At 42.9% G+C, this 13,251-nt stretch overlaps 1 protein-coding gene and 1 long non-coding RNA gene across 2 annotated transcripts in view; one reads left to right on the top strand and one right to left on the bottom strand.

Moving 5' to 3' along the window:
• The window catches only part of ADTRP (androgen dependent TFPI regulating protein), a 28,897-nt gene extending 21,873 nt beyond the window's left edge, over positions 1-7,024 (top strand). The window contains exons 5-6 of the mRNA XM_065752338.1: positions 1,594-1,745; positions 6,945-7,024. Of these exons, the coding sequence (XP_065608410.1) occupies positions 1,594-1,745; positions 6,945-6,988 (196 nt within the window). The 3' untranslated portion in view covers positions 6,989-7,024. The remainder of the gene's footprint in view (positions 1-1,593; positions 1,746-6,944) is intronic.
• On the bottom strand, positions 6,901-10,773 carry LOC136058690 (uncharacterized). The gene is made up of 2 exons (XR_010623156.1): positions 10,697-10,773; positions 6,901-7,355 (listed from the first exon to the last, which is right to left on the bottom strand). It is a non-coding gene; the product is annotated as an uncharacterized LOC136058690 (long non-coding RNA).
• Positions 10,774-13,251: the final 2,478 nt, after the last annotated feature.

Here is a 13,251-nt window from a genome sequence, read left to right as displayed (position 1 = left end):
TGTATTAAGAAGCAGCCCCAGTACAGTGAAGAAAGCATGAGGATGTTTGCACTGCACAAGCTCCAGTTAGCACCTGATCTTCAGTATTTCTACTCATCTTTCCCTGGCCTTTGCACAGGCCTTTTTCTCATTATGGCTGAGTTGCAGCCCAGATTGTTTGATGATAGAACCTCTCCTGAATCTGGACAATGATAGAATCATAGAATCATTTGAGTTGTAAGGGACCCTTAAAGGTCACCTAGTCCAACGCTTTGAACATCTCCAGATATGGAGCATCTACCACCTCTTTGGGCAAATGAATCCATATACTTCAGGTCTTCATGCGCAGACAGCTCCATCACTAACCCTCTTCATCTCTCTCATCTACCTCTTCCTTTTCTACTTGGAGAAACAAGAAGCCATCCTTTCAGCCATGTTTTATTCCTCAGCACTCTCTCACTTCTTAGTTTTGTGACATGCTGGTTGGACAGTCTGTTCCCATTTCTCTCTCTGAGGCATGATGCCTCCAGCAAGGCAGGACACCTTCAGAGAGAGCCATGGCATTTCCATGTCAACACTGGTGGTAGGAAGTACTCAATAGGTGTGTTCTCTAGCCAATAATTAAATCTTTCAGGACTGTTTTGTCCCAGATGATAATTTTAGGTAAGTTCTGTCCTACTCTACAAGGCCATAGCCTCACAGATATCACTGGGGACCTGCTGTATATTTTATATTCTTTACGTATTCCATTTAAATATATATAATATCATCTACAGAAATACAGTTTTCTATAGTTTGTATCTATATACAATTTTTATGTTCTTAAATCTAGGCACTTGCTGCCATCTGCTCTATGAGCTGTAAGTAATAGAATAAATAGTATCTGAACTGGCAGCAGCCACAGGTCTCCTCTTCAGAGAAGAAAAAGGCGGAAAGAAAGGCCGTACCTCAGACATAGTCATCCTCTTCTTTTTCATTCTTTCTCTCTTCCAAACCTATTGCAATTGGTTATAGAACAAAAAGAGCAAAGTGGGTACATCTATTACTTACCCACTTGTTAATCCTCTTCTAATTTTGGACTAAAAGAAAAGGTGCAAGAGAATAACTTCCATGCCCTGTCATCTCGCTTTCCAAAACAGCATTCAACAATCAGCAGGACAGAGAGAAAGAGAGAGAGAGAGAGAGAGAAACAGCACCTCTGTCACCACAGGCCCTCAGATTCTCAATAGGAACCAAAAAGCCACAGGAGCTAAAGAGCAAGCATCTATGTGAGCTCACGTGAACAAGCTCCACTTCTACAGCAAAATGCACACCTGTATTTCTGAGCATTTTACTATTTCAATGTTGTTTTACTGCTGTGATAGCCAATGCCACCAAGGTGACAGTAGAGCATTGTGTGCATTTCAAGCTGCACCAAATTCTGCCTAATTTAGTAGTGATTCAAGTGTGCTTCACAGCAAATAGCCCAAATGTCAAGGAGATACATCAACAGCTGAGCTAATTTTCTCAGTATCAATACTGTTTTGATAACATGGCCCTTTAGAAGCTAGACATTAACAAGTGGTTCTTCTAACTAAACGGTCCTAACCAAATGTTGTTTCCCCTCTCATTCAGGGTCCTGTGGATTTATTTTGTAACAGGAGAATGGGTATACCCTCTCTTTGCTTCATTCAGCCCAGCTGGCCTAGGAGCCTTTTTCGTCAGTAGCCTTGTCGTCGTTGTCTGTTTCTACAACTTCGGAGAGTTTCTCAACCGTATGATATGGGGTCAGTCTTTTTTTTTTTTTTTTTTTTTTTACTTTCTATCCATATGAAGAAAAAAAAAATACATTTAAAATGAATTCCTGTAATTACCAAGGCAGGTAGGGAGAGGGAAACTCGTACACTGCCGCTGGCATTTGGATATTGACAGGTCCTAAGTACTTAGTAACAAACAGGATAAACCAGGGGAAGGTTGCTAGCCCTACCAAACAAAAACAAATGTCTGGGCCAATTTTCTCCAATGTGGCTTGAGAAGAGCCTCTCACCAGCATAATCTCTAGATTTTGAATTCTTTCTCAAACAATGGATCAGAGAAGGAAAATAGCTCTGGCTAAAACTCTTTTATCTGTATCGTGTGGTGTTCACCAGACTCCAGAATGGTTTACTAACAATTTATAGGAAGGCATTAGTCTATCCAAGTGAAAGCTCTGTGAGTGCAGGAGCACTCTGGAAAGGTTTAATGGGCTGTTGAAACATCTCCCTTTGGCTTCAGTAGTGGCATGATCAGTAATGCTTTAAAGAAAATGAAAGTCAACCTTACTTGGATGGATAAATGAGCAGCTAGGAGAAACGATGTCTCTTAGAAGGGCAGCAGCTGGAGGAGGAAAGAGAACTGATGAAGCTGGAGTGTCTGGTGTGGGACTTTATTATTATTAATTATTTTCCCTTCTGGTTGCCTCTTTCTTTTTTCATTCCAGATTAAGTTTTTAAGGATGAAAGCATTTCTGTCAAGAAAACGTGTGTATTTTATTTAGGACAAATGTGTGAACGTTTGCAATTTCTTAAACTAGATTTCTGATGAAAGAAAAAGCCCTGCAAAAACACCTCTGAAAGTAAATAAGACAACCTCCCTCTGTTCTCAGGGAGCACTTGATGCCTGATCCATTTTGTGAAGTCTCACATGCCTGTCAAGCCGAAGTGGAGTGTCTGTAGCTAGTCTCTCACCAGCCATACCCAGCTATCTCAGAGCAGCAGATTGAATTACAAATGTGCTGAATAACCAAGTTCAGTGGTTCATACCTTTGCAAACAAGACACTTGCTCTACATACCAAGTTTGGAAATTTTGGCTGAATTCTATTCTTACATAAATACGATGCATGATGAGGATTCTGAGTAACTGAAATCAGATCTGCAGGCGCTCAGCAATAGCTCTGGTTAAATAGGCGTCACATAAATAGCAACCATTACTACGAGTAATTTCTGACTTCTCTGTTTAATCAAAGACCACAATACAACCACCACAAGGTAGCTTAAATCTTGCACTAGATATCGGGTCTTACATTAGTTAAGAATTGGATTTTTTCATCAGTGAGTAGTTAGTAGTAATTTCAGGTCTAGAGTATGTTTTAATGTAACAGCAGAGAATGTATACAAGCACAGCATACACAATATTCTCTGTTGATGTTTGATGTGCTCTCACTATCCATGGAGGCCCTGTCTGAGTGCTGTCTGAGTGCTGGGTCTGCCTCTTCATCTATGATTTGCATTTTTTCTTTATTTCTTCAAATATATCCTCAGTTGTTTACCTCGAGGACTTATGGCATTCCCTAGATTTGCCACATACTGATACAAAAAGCTGCAAACTATACCCCAAAAGCTGATCCTTCTGTGGTATCTGAGCTTGCAGTATGATTATGTGGGGGCTTTGGGAGCGATAACATCTCAATGAGCTCCTGCCCACCACTTCCAACTATTTCCTACTCCACCGCGTCTGTTTCTTGTGAGCAGGGGTCGTTTTTAGCTCAGATCATTCTGTTGATACACTTCCCAGCTGTGTCCGCCCAAGAGAAAGGCAGGACTTCCCTAAGCTGGTATTGATAACAAGATCCCAATAGTGCTGAAACACAGCCAGAGGGAAGGTATTCCAAATTACAGTGTGCCAGAATCTTAATGTATTCCTGACTGAAACAAATCATCTGTTAACGCTGCCAGAGTAAAAACAGCTGCAAATAGAATGAAGATGCAATTCAAACATACCTAACTCCTTGCAACAAAAATGCCTTCACGTATTTTTTCTTTCACCCTACCCTTTTCCTTCTCACCTTCTCACCACAGTAAGAGATGGTGCAGTTAAAATAAGTGGAAAGAAACAGCACACACCTGAAACAAACAAACAAACCAACTCAAACCAACAAAGCAAAGCAATTTGCAGTGGGAACGGACAAAACCTGTCTGGGCTGCTGCAGGCTGAGACTGTGCCTAGAGCAATGGAGATAAGCTGTGCTTATTCCAAGCAGCAAGAAGTGATTAGCGAATAGCTCAGCAAGAGAATCACACCTGGTTTCCTAGTGGACTCGCATCCTGTAGAGAACTGTAGGTTGCAAGTGAAGCTTGTGTCACAGTGCTCCATAAGGATTCTGCCATGTTCCTTCATAGCTCCAGGCCACCACCACTTCTGCCAAAACAAAGAGCATCAGCTACATAAATGTTTACTGTTTTTTCCACCCATAAATGTATATTTAGCTCCAAATTATTCCAAAGTCCAAGGATAATGACTTTCAGCTTCGAGCATGTCATTTCAAAGCTATGCCCTGTGCTCCACCAAAAAGATGCAGCATCATTTCTGCGAGCTAAAAATGCAGCCTGTTTAATAATACAACTTTGTTTTTTTCCTTTTCAGAGCAGCCAAAAGATGCCAGATCCTAAATTTGTTTTATTATTTATAGACAAACTGTTTCATATAGTATTAGAGGCTTTAAAAATGTATTATTTCTCACTTGCCTTTCCCTCCAGTCGCACAGTTGGATTCATGGTAACTAAGGCAACCCAGCTGCACAGGCCGAGAGGCACAGAAAATAGTACCAAGTAATGACTTTTTTTTTGTTTTAAATCCCAGAGTTTCTGGAGTACTAGACAATGTTGAGCAATACAGAAACTCCAAAGAGGATAAATGGAAACAATGGGCTGATTCTTTCACTGCCATAAATTTACCTCGGCCCAAGAATTTGGTTGCAGGGTTTGGGTGCCAAAGATGAACCGTGTGATAGCTTCTCTCATTCCCAATGGGTAGGAAACATCACGCCGGCAACTCTGACCTGCAAAACTAGAACCCTGAACAGAAAAGCCAAGCAACCTTCCCCCAGGTTTTGCTCCAGCTGAGACAAACAGATCCTCAGGATCAAAGTTCCCCAATTCAGAAAGAGCAGCGTTTCAGGTGAGGTCTCTGGCACCAGTGTTTGAAGATGTGAAGGATTCATTTGCCTTTTGTCTAGCAGGTCTGATAAAATGTTCAGCAGCTGTTTCATTTTCATGTTGTGAAGTGCAGGTGAAAAGGAGCAATAGGTGAGCAACTAGCAACAGCCTTAGGCATAGATGGATGTGCTCTCACAGAACCCAAAGGAGAAAGGAGCTCCCGAATGCTTGGGAAAGTGTTAGCTGAAATACATTCACCCAAGGCTAAAGTTGGAGGGCAATCTTCTCTTTAACATATTTTCCTTCTTTTTGAATTACCTTTGTGCAAAATGTATTTTACAGAACCATAAAACTTGTTTTAGGTGCTGGGTTGTTTTCCCTGGCTTTTATTTATTTATTTGTTTTCTTATGTGCTTGTGAAGCCAAGCTCCCTAAATACCAAGTGTTCAGCTATTGGGTTACCCAGCCCGCACGATGGCAGAGGAATCTGTACAGTACAAAGTAAATCTCCATACAATCAGAGCTCCGATGCTCACATCAAGAGCAGCTACTGTGTTGAGATTACAGAAACCCAAATGGCAAATGAAGGGGTGCAGAGGATAGCTGTGTGGGGTGAGAAGTCATCCTACTGTTGTGCTGGCACAGGCTGATGGACAGCAGCTTTTGTATGAACCCTAAAATGCTGATGCTCTGTGACTAATTGTCAGTACAGAGGTAGAACCCACCCTTCAATATGACAGTCCTCTTGCCTCTGTAGGGTCCAGGAGGGATTTTTAAACACAGCCTCTTTTCTAGAATATATCTTCATTTGTTCTTTATCAAGAACATTTGCTCTATCAAGCCTTTAAGAATGAAGAATAACAGTCCAAGGTATATCCATTTATTTCAGTGATCAGATAATGTTTTTGTCTACAGTCTCATAGTACTGCCAGTGATGAATGGGACTCCCATTTAAGAGGGTTTAACAGGCCAGAGTTTGCAAACTGCATATGAATACTCACTTTTGCCTCATTCATTCGTCCTAGTTATGCCACATACTTGTGATGGCATATTTATATCCATCATACTTGCCACTCCCCTGAGCTGCAGATTACCCCTCGGTACAGGAGTTTAGCTGTTTAAAGGGAACCCACACCATCTGTCACATGCCCTGGTGGTGCTGACAGGTTTATCTGATGATCCACTGGGGAGAGAGGGGCACGCAGTCGGAAGCTCTGGCAACCCAGGGCTTATGATTTCATCACTGGAGGGCAGATAGGAACAGGTGTTTGCTAATATGCTGTCTCTGGCCCCATAGGCTAGAGTCTGTTATTCCCCACCAACTTTGTACTGGTCAGCACTTCATGCTCACAGGACTGTTTAGGAAGGAAGGAATGCCAGGACTTTGTTCCTTATCAGGACAATCGCCACAAGCTGTGCAGGCTGGAGATAAATAAAACACAGCAATTACAGTGTTTCAGAGCCTCTGAGCTCTACAGACAAATGCAGCACCTTTAAAAGGGGTCTCCCTGTGAACAGGTGATCATCAACACAGGAGAGCAGAAGCTGAGATGGTGCTCCAGTTGATAAATGTACCCCAGCATATTTGGTTATTGCCACATTAGGTGCCCCTGGTAGCACAGCTGCTCTCAAAAAGCTGTGGTTCAGTAGTAAGTCCTGTGCCATCCTACAGATATCTCAGTTGCTTGGATTCATATCTGCTGCCTTTTCAGCGGAGCTTTGTTTTGAAAGCTTCTCACATATTAGTGCAGTGAACCAGGCTGCTTGGTGGCAGACACTTTTTCTGCTTATGAAGTGCCACTATTCTCAACCAAGGATGTGGTCCTCGGCAGATTGCAAGTGCCTCTGGCAGAAACTGAGCAATCCCTTACTTGCCAGGGACATCCCAGGCTCCTTTGACTTCTACAGGCAGCTGGTCCAAAGCATTTTGCTCCTGATCCCCACCGAGCTCACTTCATGCTGGCAGGCTGGGGACAGCTTCACAGCAGTGTGCCTGATTTATCTGAGGACTTCTCTCTCCAATCTGCCTTTCTTTTTTTTTAACATCCTTTTTTATCTCTGCTTTGGAACAGGAGATTCAATAGTAATACTGGACTACAAACGTAAAGGCAAGTGAACCCTCCTCTTCAAGCCAAACAATCTCTCCATGAATGCTGAAGCCATGAAGTAGAGGAAAATAAATGCAGCTGTGATAAATCCTTTCTCCAACGCGTTGCAGCTTCTGGTGAAGCCATTATGTCGTCAGACATATGGAAAACTGGTGGAAAATGTGATACGTTTGCCTCTTCTATGATAACTCCGCAACTGCTATGAATCAGAAAATTGTGTTTACACAGATTTCTCATCTCTTGCACAACGTACGTCAGGATGCGTCCACGGTTAAAACTTGTCACTGGTAAATGAACTCCCTCACAACTTGGCATTGCTCCCTGAAGGACCCACACACGCAAGCCAGCTCTTGTTTGGATTGCCTTTCATCAAGTCTGGAAGAAATTAAGACGAGGGATAATTTTAACACTGCTGTGACTTCCAAGCTAGATAGATAACAAATTGGGCTAACAAGGACTGCAATTAGGAATGTTTGCTCAGAAAGTTCTCCACGAAGCCAAATTCTTCTAATGAGAAACATTCTGGAATATTAATGTGCAAAATATCTCCCCCTCCACATTAATACGAAATCTGAATGTGACTTTTTTTTTTCCTTTTTCTTGGTTTCAGTTAATCTTGTAGCAAAAGTAACCTAATTATACTGACTGTATGATTGCTTTGACAGAAAGCACGTTAATTTAAAGCACTGTTTAACATAAAGCTGCCTGCCATATAATTACACTCCATTCACATGTTTACTAAACTCGCTCAATATAGTTGATTTCTGTTATTAGCCCCAACATCTTGTTAACATCTAAAACACTGGAGATGTGCTTTGTAAACTCCAATAAACAGACAAAACTGGCAGTGGTGTAAGCACTCCTTCATGGTCAATGTGAAATGGAGAGATCTCTGTTATTAGTGTTGTGTTTAAATGAGGGTTTGAAACCAGCTGCAATACTTCTGTCTTCACTGCCCAAACCCATAGCTCAGAGTTACTGTGCACACAGTTCACCAGGGTGTTACTGTCTGAGGATCTGAAGGGCAGTTTGGGCTCCTACTGTGGCTTCTGAGGCTGAAGACTTTCCTACTGGACTGCAAAAGCACAAGCAGGATCTCTTGCATTTGTTACTTGTTTTGGTGAGGATTCAGGGAAGCCTCTGCACTCTGCCACATTCTGCATGCTGACTGGAGGAGGGAGAGGCTGGGTCTGGGTTATGTGCCTTGCAGGGGAGATCAGGAATACTCATCTCCAAAACAGAAACACCAGGATCTCAACTTTGCTTTGCTCCTTCCTCTGTAATGCACACACAAAGCTGAGTATGGAAGAAAGTGTGTACTGTTGAAAACAAACATCTTCCCTATGATTTCAGGAGGGCTTCACTGGGGAACACTGGTCTTAATGACATTTACACACTAGATTTTTCTTCCAGTCTCTTTCTCTCTCACACACACATTTTGTTTTGAGTAAGCACGCAAAGTCAGTCAGAACTATTTATTTATAGCAGCAGATTTTCATGGCTGTATAAATTAGAAATTATTACTGAATGAGATGCCCGCCTACTCACACAGTGCAGCCGTACAGGAATCCTTTCATGCTGCTCAACAGTACACAGTCTGGAACGGGAGGAAAATGACCTGCTCCCAGGTAAATGAAGGGGCTGCTGCATAAAGCCTTGGGCAAAAACACAGCAATTAATATTTCCCCAGCACTATGTGCAGTCTGACAACCACAATTACCTAATACTCCTTAGACCTGCCACTTTTGTTTGGCAGAGAGAAAATGAAGGTTTAAATTCACCAGAGGAAAAATACATAAAAAAACGAAACACAACCTACCACCATAACCTATCACTGGACTTAACTTTTTACAGAATTAAGTTTTTGTTTTTCTGTTTTCTTTTGAGGAGAAAGCATTGGTAAACTTAAAAAGGACTGTTGTTCGTGGCAGAACAGCACCACATGGACCTATCCCATACACTCACCCCAGGCTATTTTCAGCAGCAGCAGCTGGGAGACAAGCTCCACCACGCTGAGTAGCTTCCATCCCAACTCACACCTTTGTCACAGTTTACTTCTGCAAAAAGCACAGATACGCTTATTTATTCCCTCCTCATTTTCCCACACAGATTTCTTGGTTTGGGTCCCTGCCAGGGTTTTAAGGTCAAAATTCAACCTCAGCAACAGAACTGAGTGCTGTTCATACCATAGAATAGAGCTGTTTGAATAGGAAGGGACCCTTGAAGGTCACCTATAGCCCAAATCCTCTGTAGTGAAAGGGGACAGTTTCATCAGGGTGCTCAGAGCCCTGTCCAGACTGACCTTGAATGCCTCTGGATATGAGGCTTCCACCAACTCTCTGGGCAACCTGTTCCAACACCTCACCATGCTTATTGTTAAAAACCATCCTCCTTCTAGCCAATCTGAATCTCTCCTCTTTTCGTTTGAAATCAGAGTCATCCACGAGAGCCAAACAAACCCCCATTTCCCCAGAAGGTATTCAATAACTATTGGAATAAAACCATTGTATTCACATACGGGCTCATAATCCTTCTTGTTGGTGTTTATCCTTGCTGATTAACCACCCATCCCATAGGAATACGCTAGTGACTGCCCGGTTCTTGAGCTGAAGCCGCCTCTCACTGAAACAAGAGCGCACACGACAGCTCCTCACTCGCCACCCCAGCAAGAGCAACTCGAGCTGAGCCCCCTTGGCTTCACGGTAGAACGCGACGCTGTGATTTTCGGGGGGATTTTCCCATTTCCAGACGCCGAGGCGGACGGAGGGCAGGAGCTGCCCGCCCGCGGCCGCGAGGCGCCACAGCGCCACCTGGCGGTCGGCCGCGGAGCAGCGCCGCGCTGGGAGCGGTTGAGCTCGGCTTCCTCACCCTCATCCAGCGTTCCCCACCGCCACTGCATACCTTAAAACGAATCACAGCCTTCTGAGGAACAGTCCCCCCTCGTCCAGGCTCTAAACTGCCACCTCGCTAAAGCAGCCTCCCTGTTGCTAGCTGCCAAACAACACCCATTGTTCCCGGAGTATCTCGCCAAAAATAATACAGAACGCAACCGCGTTCCCACTTCTGTCTTTGCAAATACACTTTTTTTCCTGAGTTGACTATGGATGGTGCGCAGCACAAATAAATCAGAAAGGAGCAGAACAACTTGAAACACATGCAGAAACATCAGGAGTGGGTGGAGAAGGAATAAGAAAGTAGCAAGGGACGCAAGAGGGAAAAATACAGTGAGGAACAGTTCGCATTAAAAACTTGCAGAGTTTTAAGGGGCTGCCTTGCATTGTTGCCTCCTATAGATGAGAGCAAAACACAAATATTTATGTACCACATCCATGTCCTTACATCTCTCAGAATTTTATGTTATTCTTGAACATTATACACTTACACAATTCTACTTTAATGCCACTCTAATTTTAGAGAGAAAATTAATTTCAAAGAGGGAAAGACATAAAGAAAGCTGAGGTCATTTTTTCCTTCAGTTTTTTTTTTCCTTTAACTTTTCATATGAAAAGCTTTTATAAAAAAACTTTTGCCAGTGTTAGTTCTCAAGACACAAATTTGAATGACTGTGAGGGACCATAACATGGAGAGCAGTCCAGGCTGGGGAAAGATGCTATTTGAAGGTAAGATATCTGGAAACGATAGGCATCACAAACTCTCTTCTTTGGTAACTGAATTTATTTCCTATGTGTAGCTCAAAAAGTGAAGGATCATCTTACCTTTTCTGCTGTCAACAGCCCAAGTCATGGCTGAGGTAGGTTGGTCATTCAGGAGAACTTCATATTGTTGTTTTCTGCATATTTCTGGATATAAAATAAAGGTGACAGTGTCTATGCCGGAGACTGCGTTACTCACTCTCAGAAGTTTTACATTTATCTTGCTGATAACACTCTGAAAAAAACATGAAAAATCCATAGACATACAGTTCGTGGTGTGAAAACGTGACTTTCAAGTTTTCATTCATGTCTTCTCATCAGGCCTCTCTGTCATCCAAAGTCTGAGTTCTGGACTCTGATCAAATAGAGTCCTGAACTTTAACTTAAGTTCTGAATCATAAGTGTAGAAAACCATAATGGGCCAAAAATATCACCTTAGCTATCTCAGATGACAGCAATTCTTTAGTTTTCATTTTTAAAGTACAACTTGAGTATCTGGCAAACACTGAAGCTAATGTCCATGTAATGCTATCCAATTACATGGTATTTACTAACCACAGCATATTTGTTGCTGGCAAAACGCTCTGTATGCTTGCTGTAATGGGCCTCTGTTTGGCCATTGCTGAGTATTTGATGAATGATCTGTGCCAATCCAAGGTCACAGAAGAATAGCAGAGAAACGCTGAAGAACAAAAAATAGAAAAAAAAGGAGAAAACAGTCAGGCCCCAAGAGGCAAGAGTGATTCAGTTATGCCCTCTTTAAATGTGAACATACCTTATAAGGAAGAAATATATCAGCACATTTAAAGCACTGTAGGCAAGGCCTGTGCCATTCAGCAGCCCTGTCCCCTTCAGAGCAGCCCTAGACAATTCCTCTTGACACAATGCAGCCCAGGCAAGCCCAAAGGTTGGACACTCAAGCCTCAAATCTTGCAGAGTGAACTGCATGAAGAGGAATTGTCTAGGGCCTCATATACAAAGGTTGCTCTGAAAGTAATACCTCCTAATTATTTGCATTGAAATGACAAAGGATACAAAGAGAATACAATAATACTAATTAATAGAGCAAATTCCCAGCTACAAAACACTATTTTTCAATATAGTCACCACAATTAGCTATGCATTTTTGCCAACAAAGTGATATGGTGCAGTTGTGAAGCAAGGGATATTTCTCAGGTCAGAGAGGCCTTATGGAAGACTGGTAAAGAGACATGATCAGATTTTTGTTTGAGTTGAATATTTGACTGTAACTCTATAGATTCCATTTGAAAATTGACATGTAACATATTTACACTGACTGAAAATGGAGTCACAAATTAGCCAAAAAGTTGATTGGCAGCCTTGAAACCTATTCTCATGTTACGGTTTCGAATAGTGGCGAGGCCAGACTCTTTTCAGCAGTGTGTGGAGACAGGACAAGGGGAAACGGCCAGAAACTGCAGCACAGGAGGTTCTGCACAGATGTGCGCAAGATCTTCTTTACAGTGAGAGTGACGGAGCAGTGGCACAGCTGCACAGGGGGGTTGTGAAGTCTCCTTCTCTGGAGATATTCAAGACCCGCCTGGATGCCTACCTGCGTGACCTGGTTTAGGGAACCTGCTTTGGCAGGGGGGTTGGACTCGATGATCTCTTAAGGTCCCTTCCAACCCCTATGATTCTATGAAATAGAAAGCACATCTACATATTTATCACTGTTCACAGGACCATGCTTAGCCAGTGTACCAAAACACATACAATTATTTGTCATCACTTGAGTCAGCACTGCACTGTGCCCTCTCCGTGTCCCGGTTTCAACCTGTACAGTATCAATCACACACCGATGTGTGGTTGCTGTGAGCAATGGGTGCACGCCTGTGGCTAGGCCACAATGCTTGGTGGGGCAGAGCCATCACCATTCTGGCAGGGGATGGCTGCAGGACAGGGTGGACCAGGCCACAGATTGGACATGCCTACCCCAGGCAATACATGTAGGCTCATCACTAAAGTATGTTCCACACACGGGAGCAGCAACATCCTCACTAGTAGCTCAGCACCCGCGCACATGGGAAACAAGTTCGTGGGCTCAGGTCTAGTCAGCTGAGGACCTCCTTCCAGAGCTGGGGGAAGGGAAATGACCTGCAGGAGAGTGCAGGAAATAGCTGCACAAGTGCACTGCTGTCAGCAGCCGGGGAGGAGAAAAAAGAAAGAAAAACAATCACAACAGGAATGAGCTTGAAATGGTGAATACACTGACAGAAAAAAAAGTGCATTTCCTTTTAATGGTTGAGGTGGTGCCATTTAGGAGTTTTGGGTTTGTTTTGTTTAGCTATTGAAGTTTGGAGTTTTCTAGTCATCACAGTATTCACAAAGTACTCCCGCGTTTTTTGCCTGCATATGTAAGTGCTGTCTCCTGTCCCCAGAGGATAAAGAAATTTGTAACTAATTGATAAGGCAGAATTTTCCCACACAGTTGCTATCGGGCAATCAAAGCACTCCATGGCATGTCAGAAACAAAAAAAAAAATGTGCTCATGCTCTTTTCAGCTTGCACTTGCCTACACGTTCCTCCTCCTTGTCATCTCAGGGTCAGAGCAAGATAGGCAAACATCTCCAAGAGCACATCTTCCAGCACACTACAAC

Source organism: Cyrtonyx montezumae, unplaced genomic scaffold (assembly GCF_038088225.1).
Source record: "Cyrtonyx montezumae isolate F1298 unplaced genomic scaffold, pur_monq_1.0 scaffold_8, whole genome shotgun sequence".
Classification (NCBI taxonomy): domain Eukaryota; kingdom Metazoa; phylum Chordata; class Aves; order Galliformes; family Odontophoridae; genus Cyrtonyx; species Cyrtonyx montezumae.
Note: the sequence above shows the minus strand (reverse complement) of the source record. Positions and strands in the feature narration are given on the sequence as shown.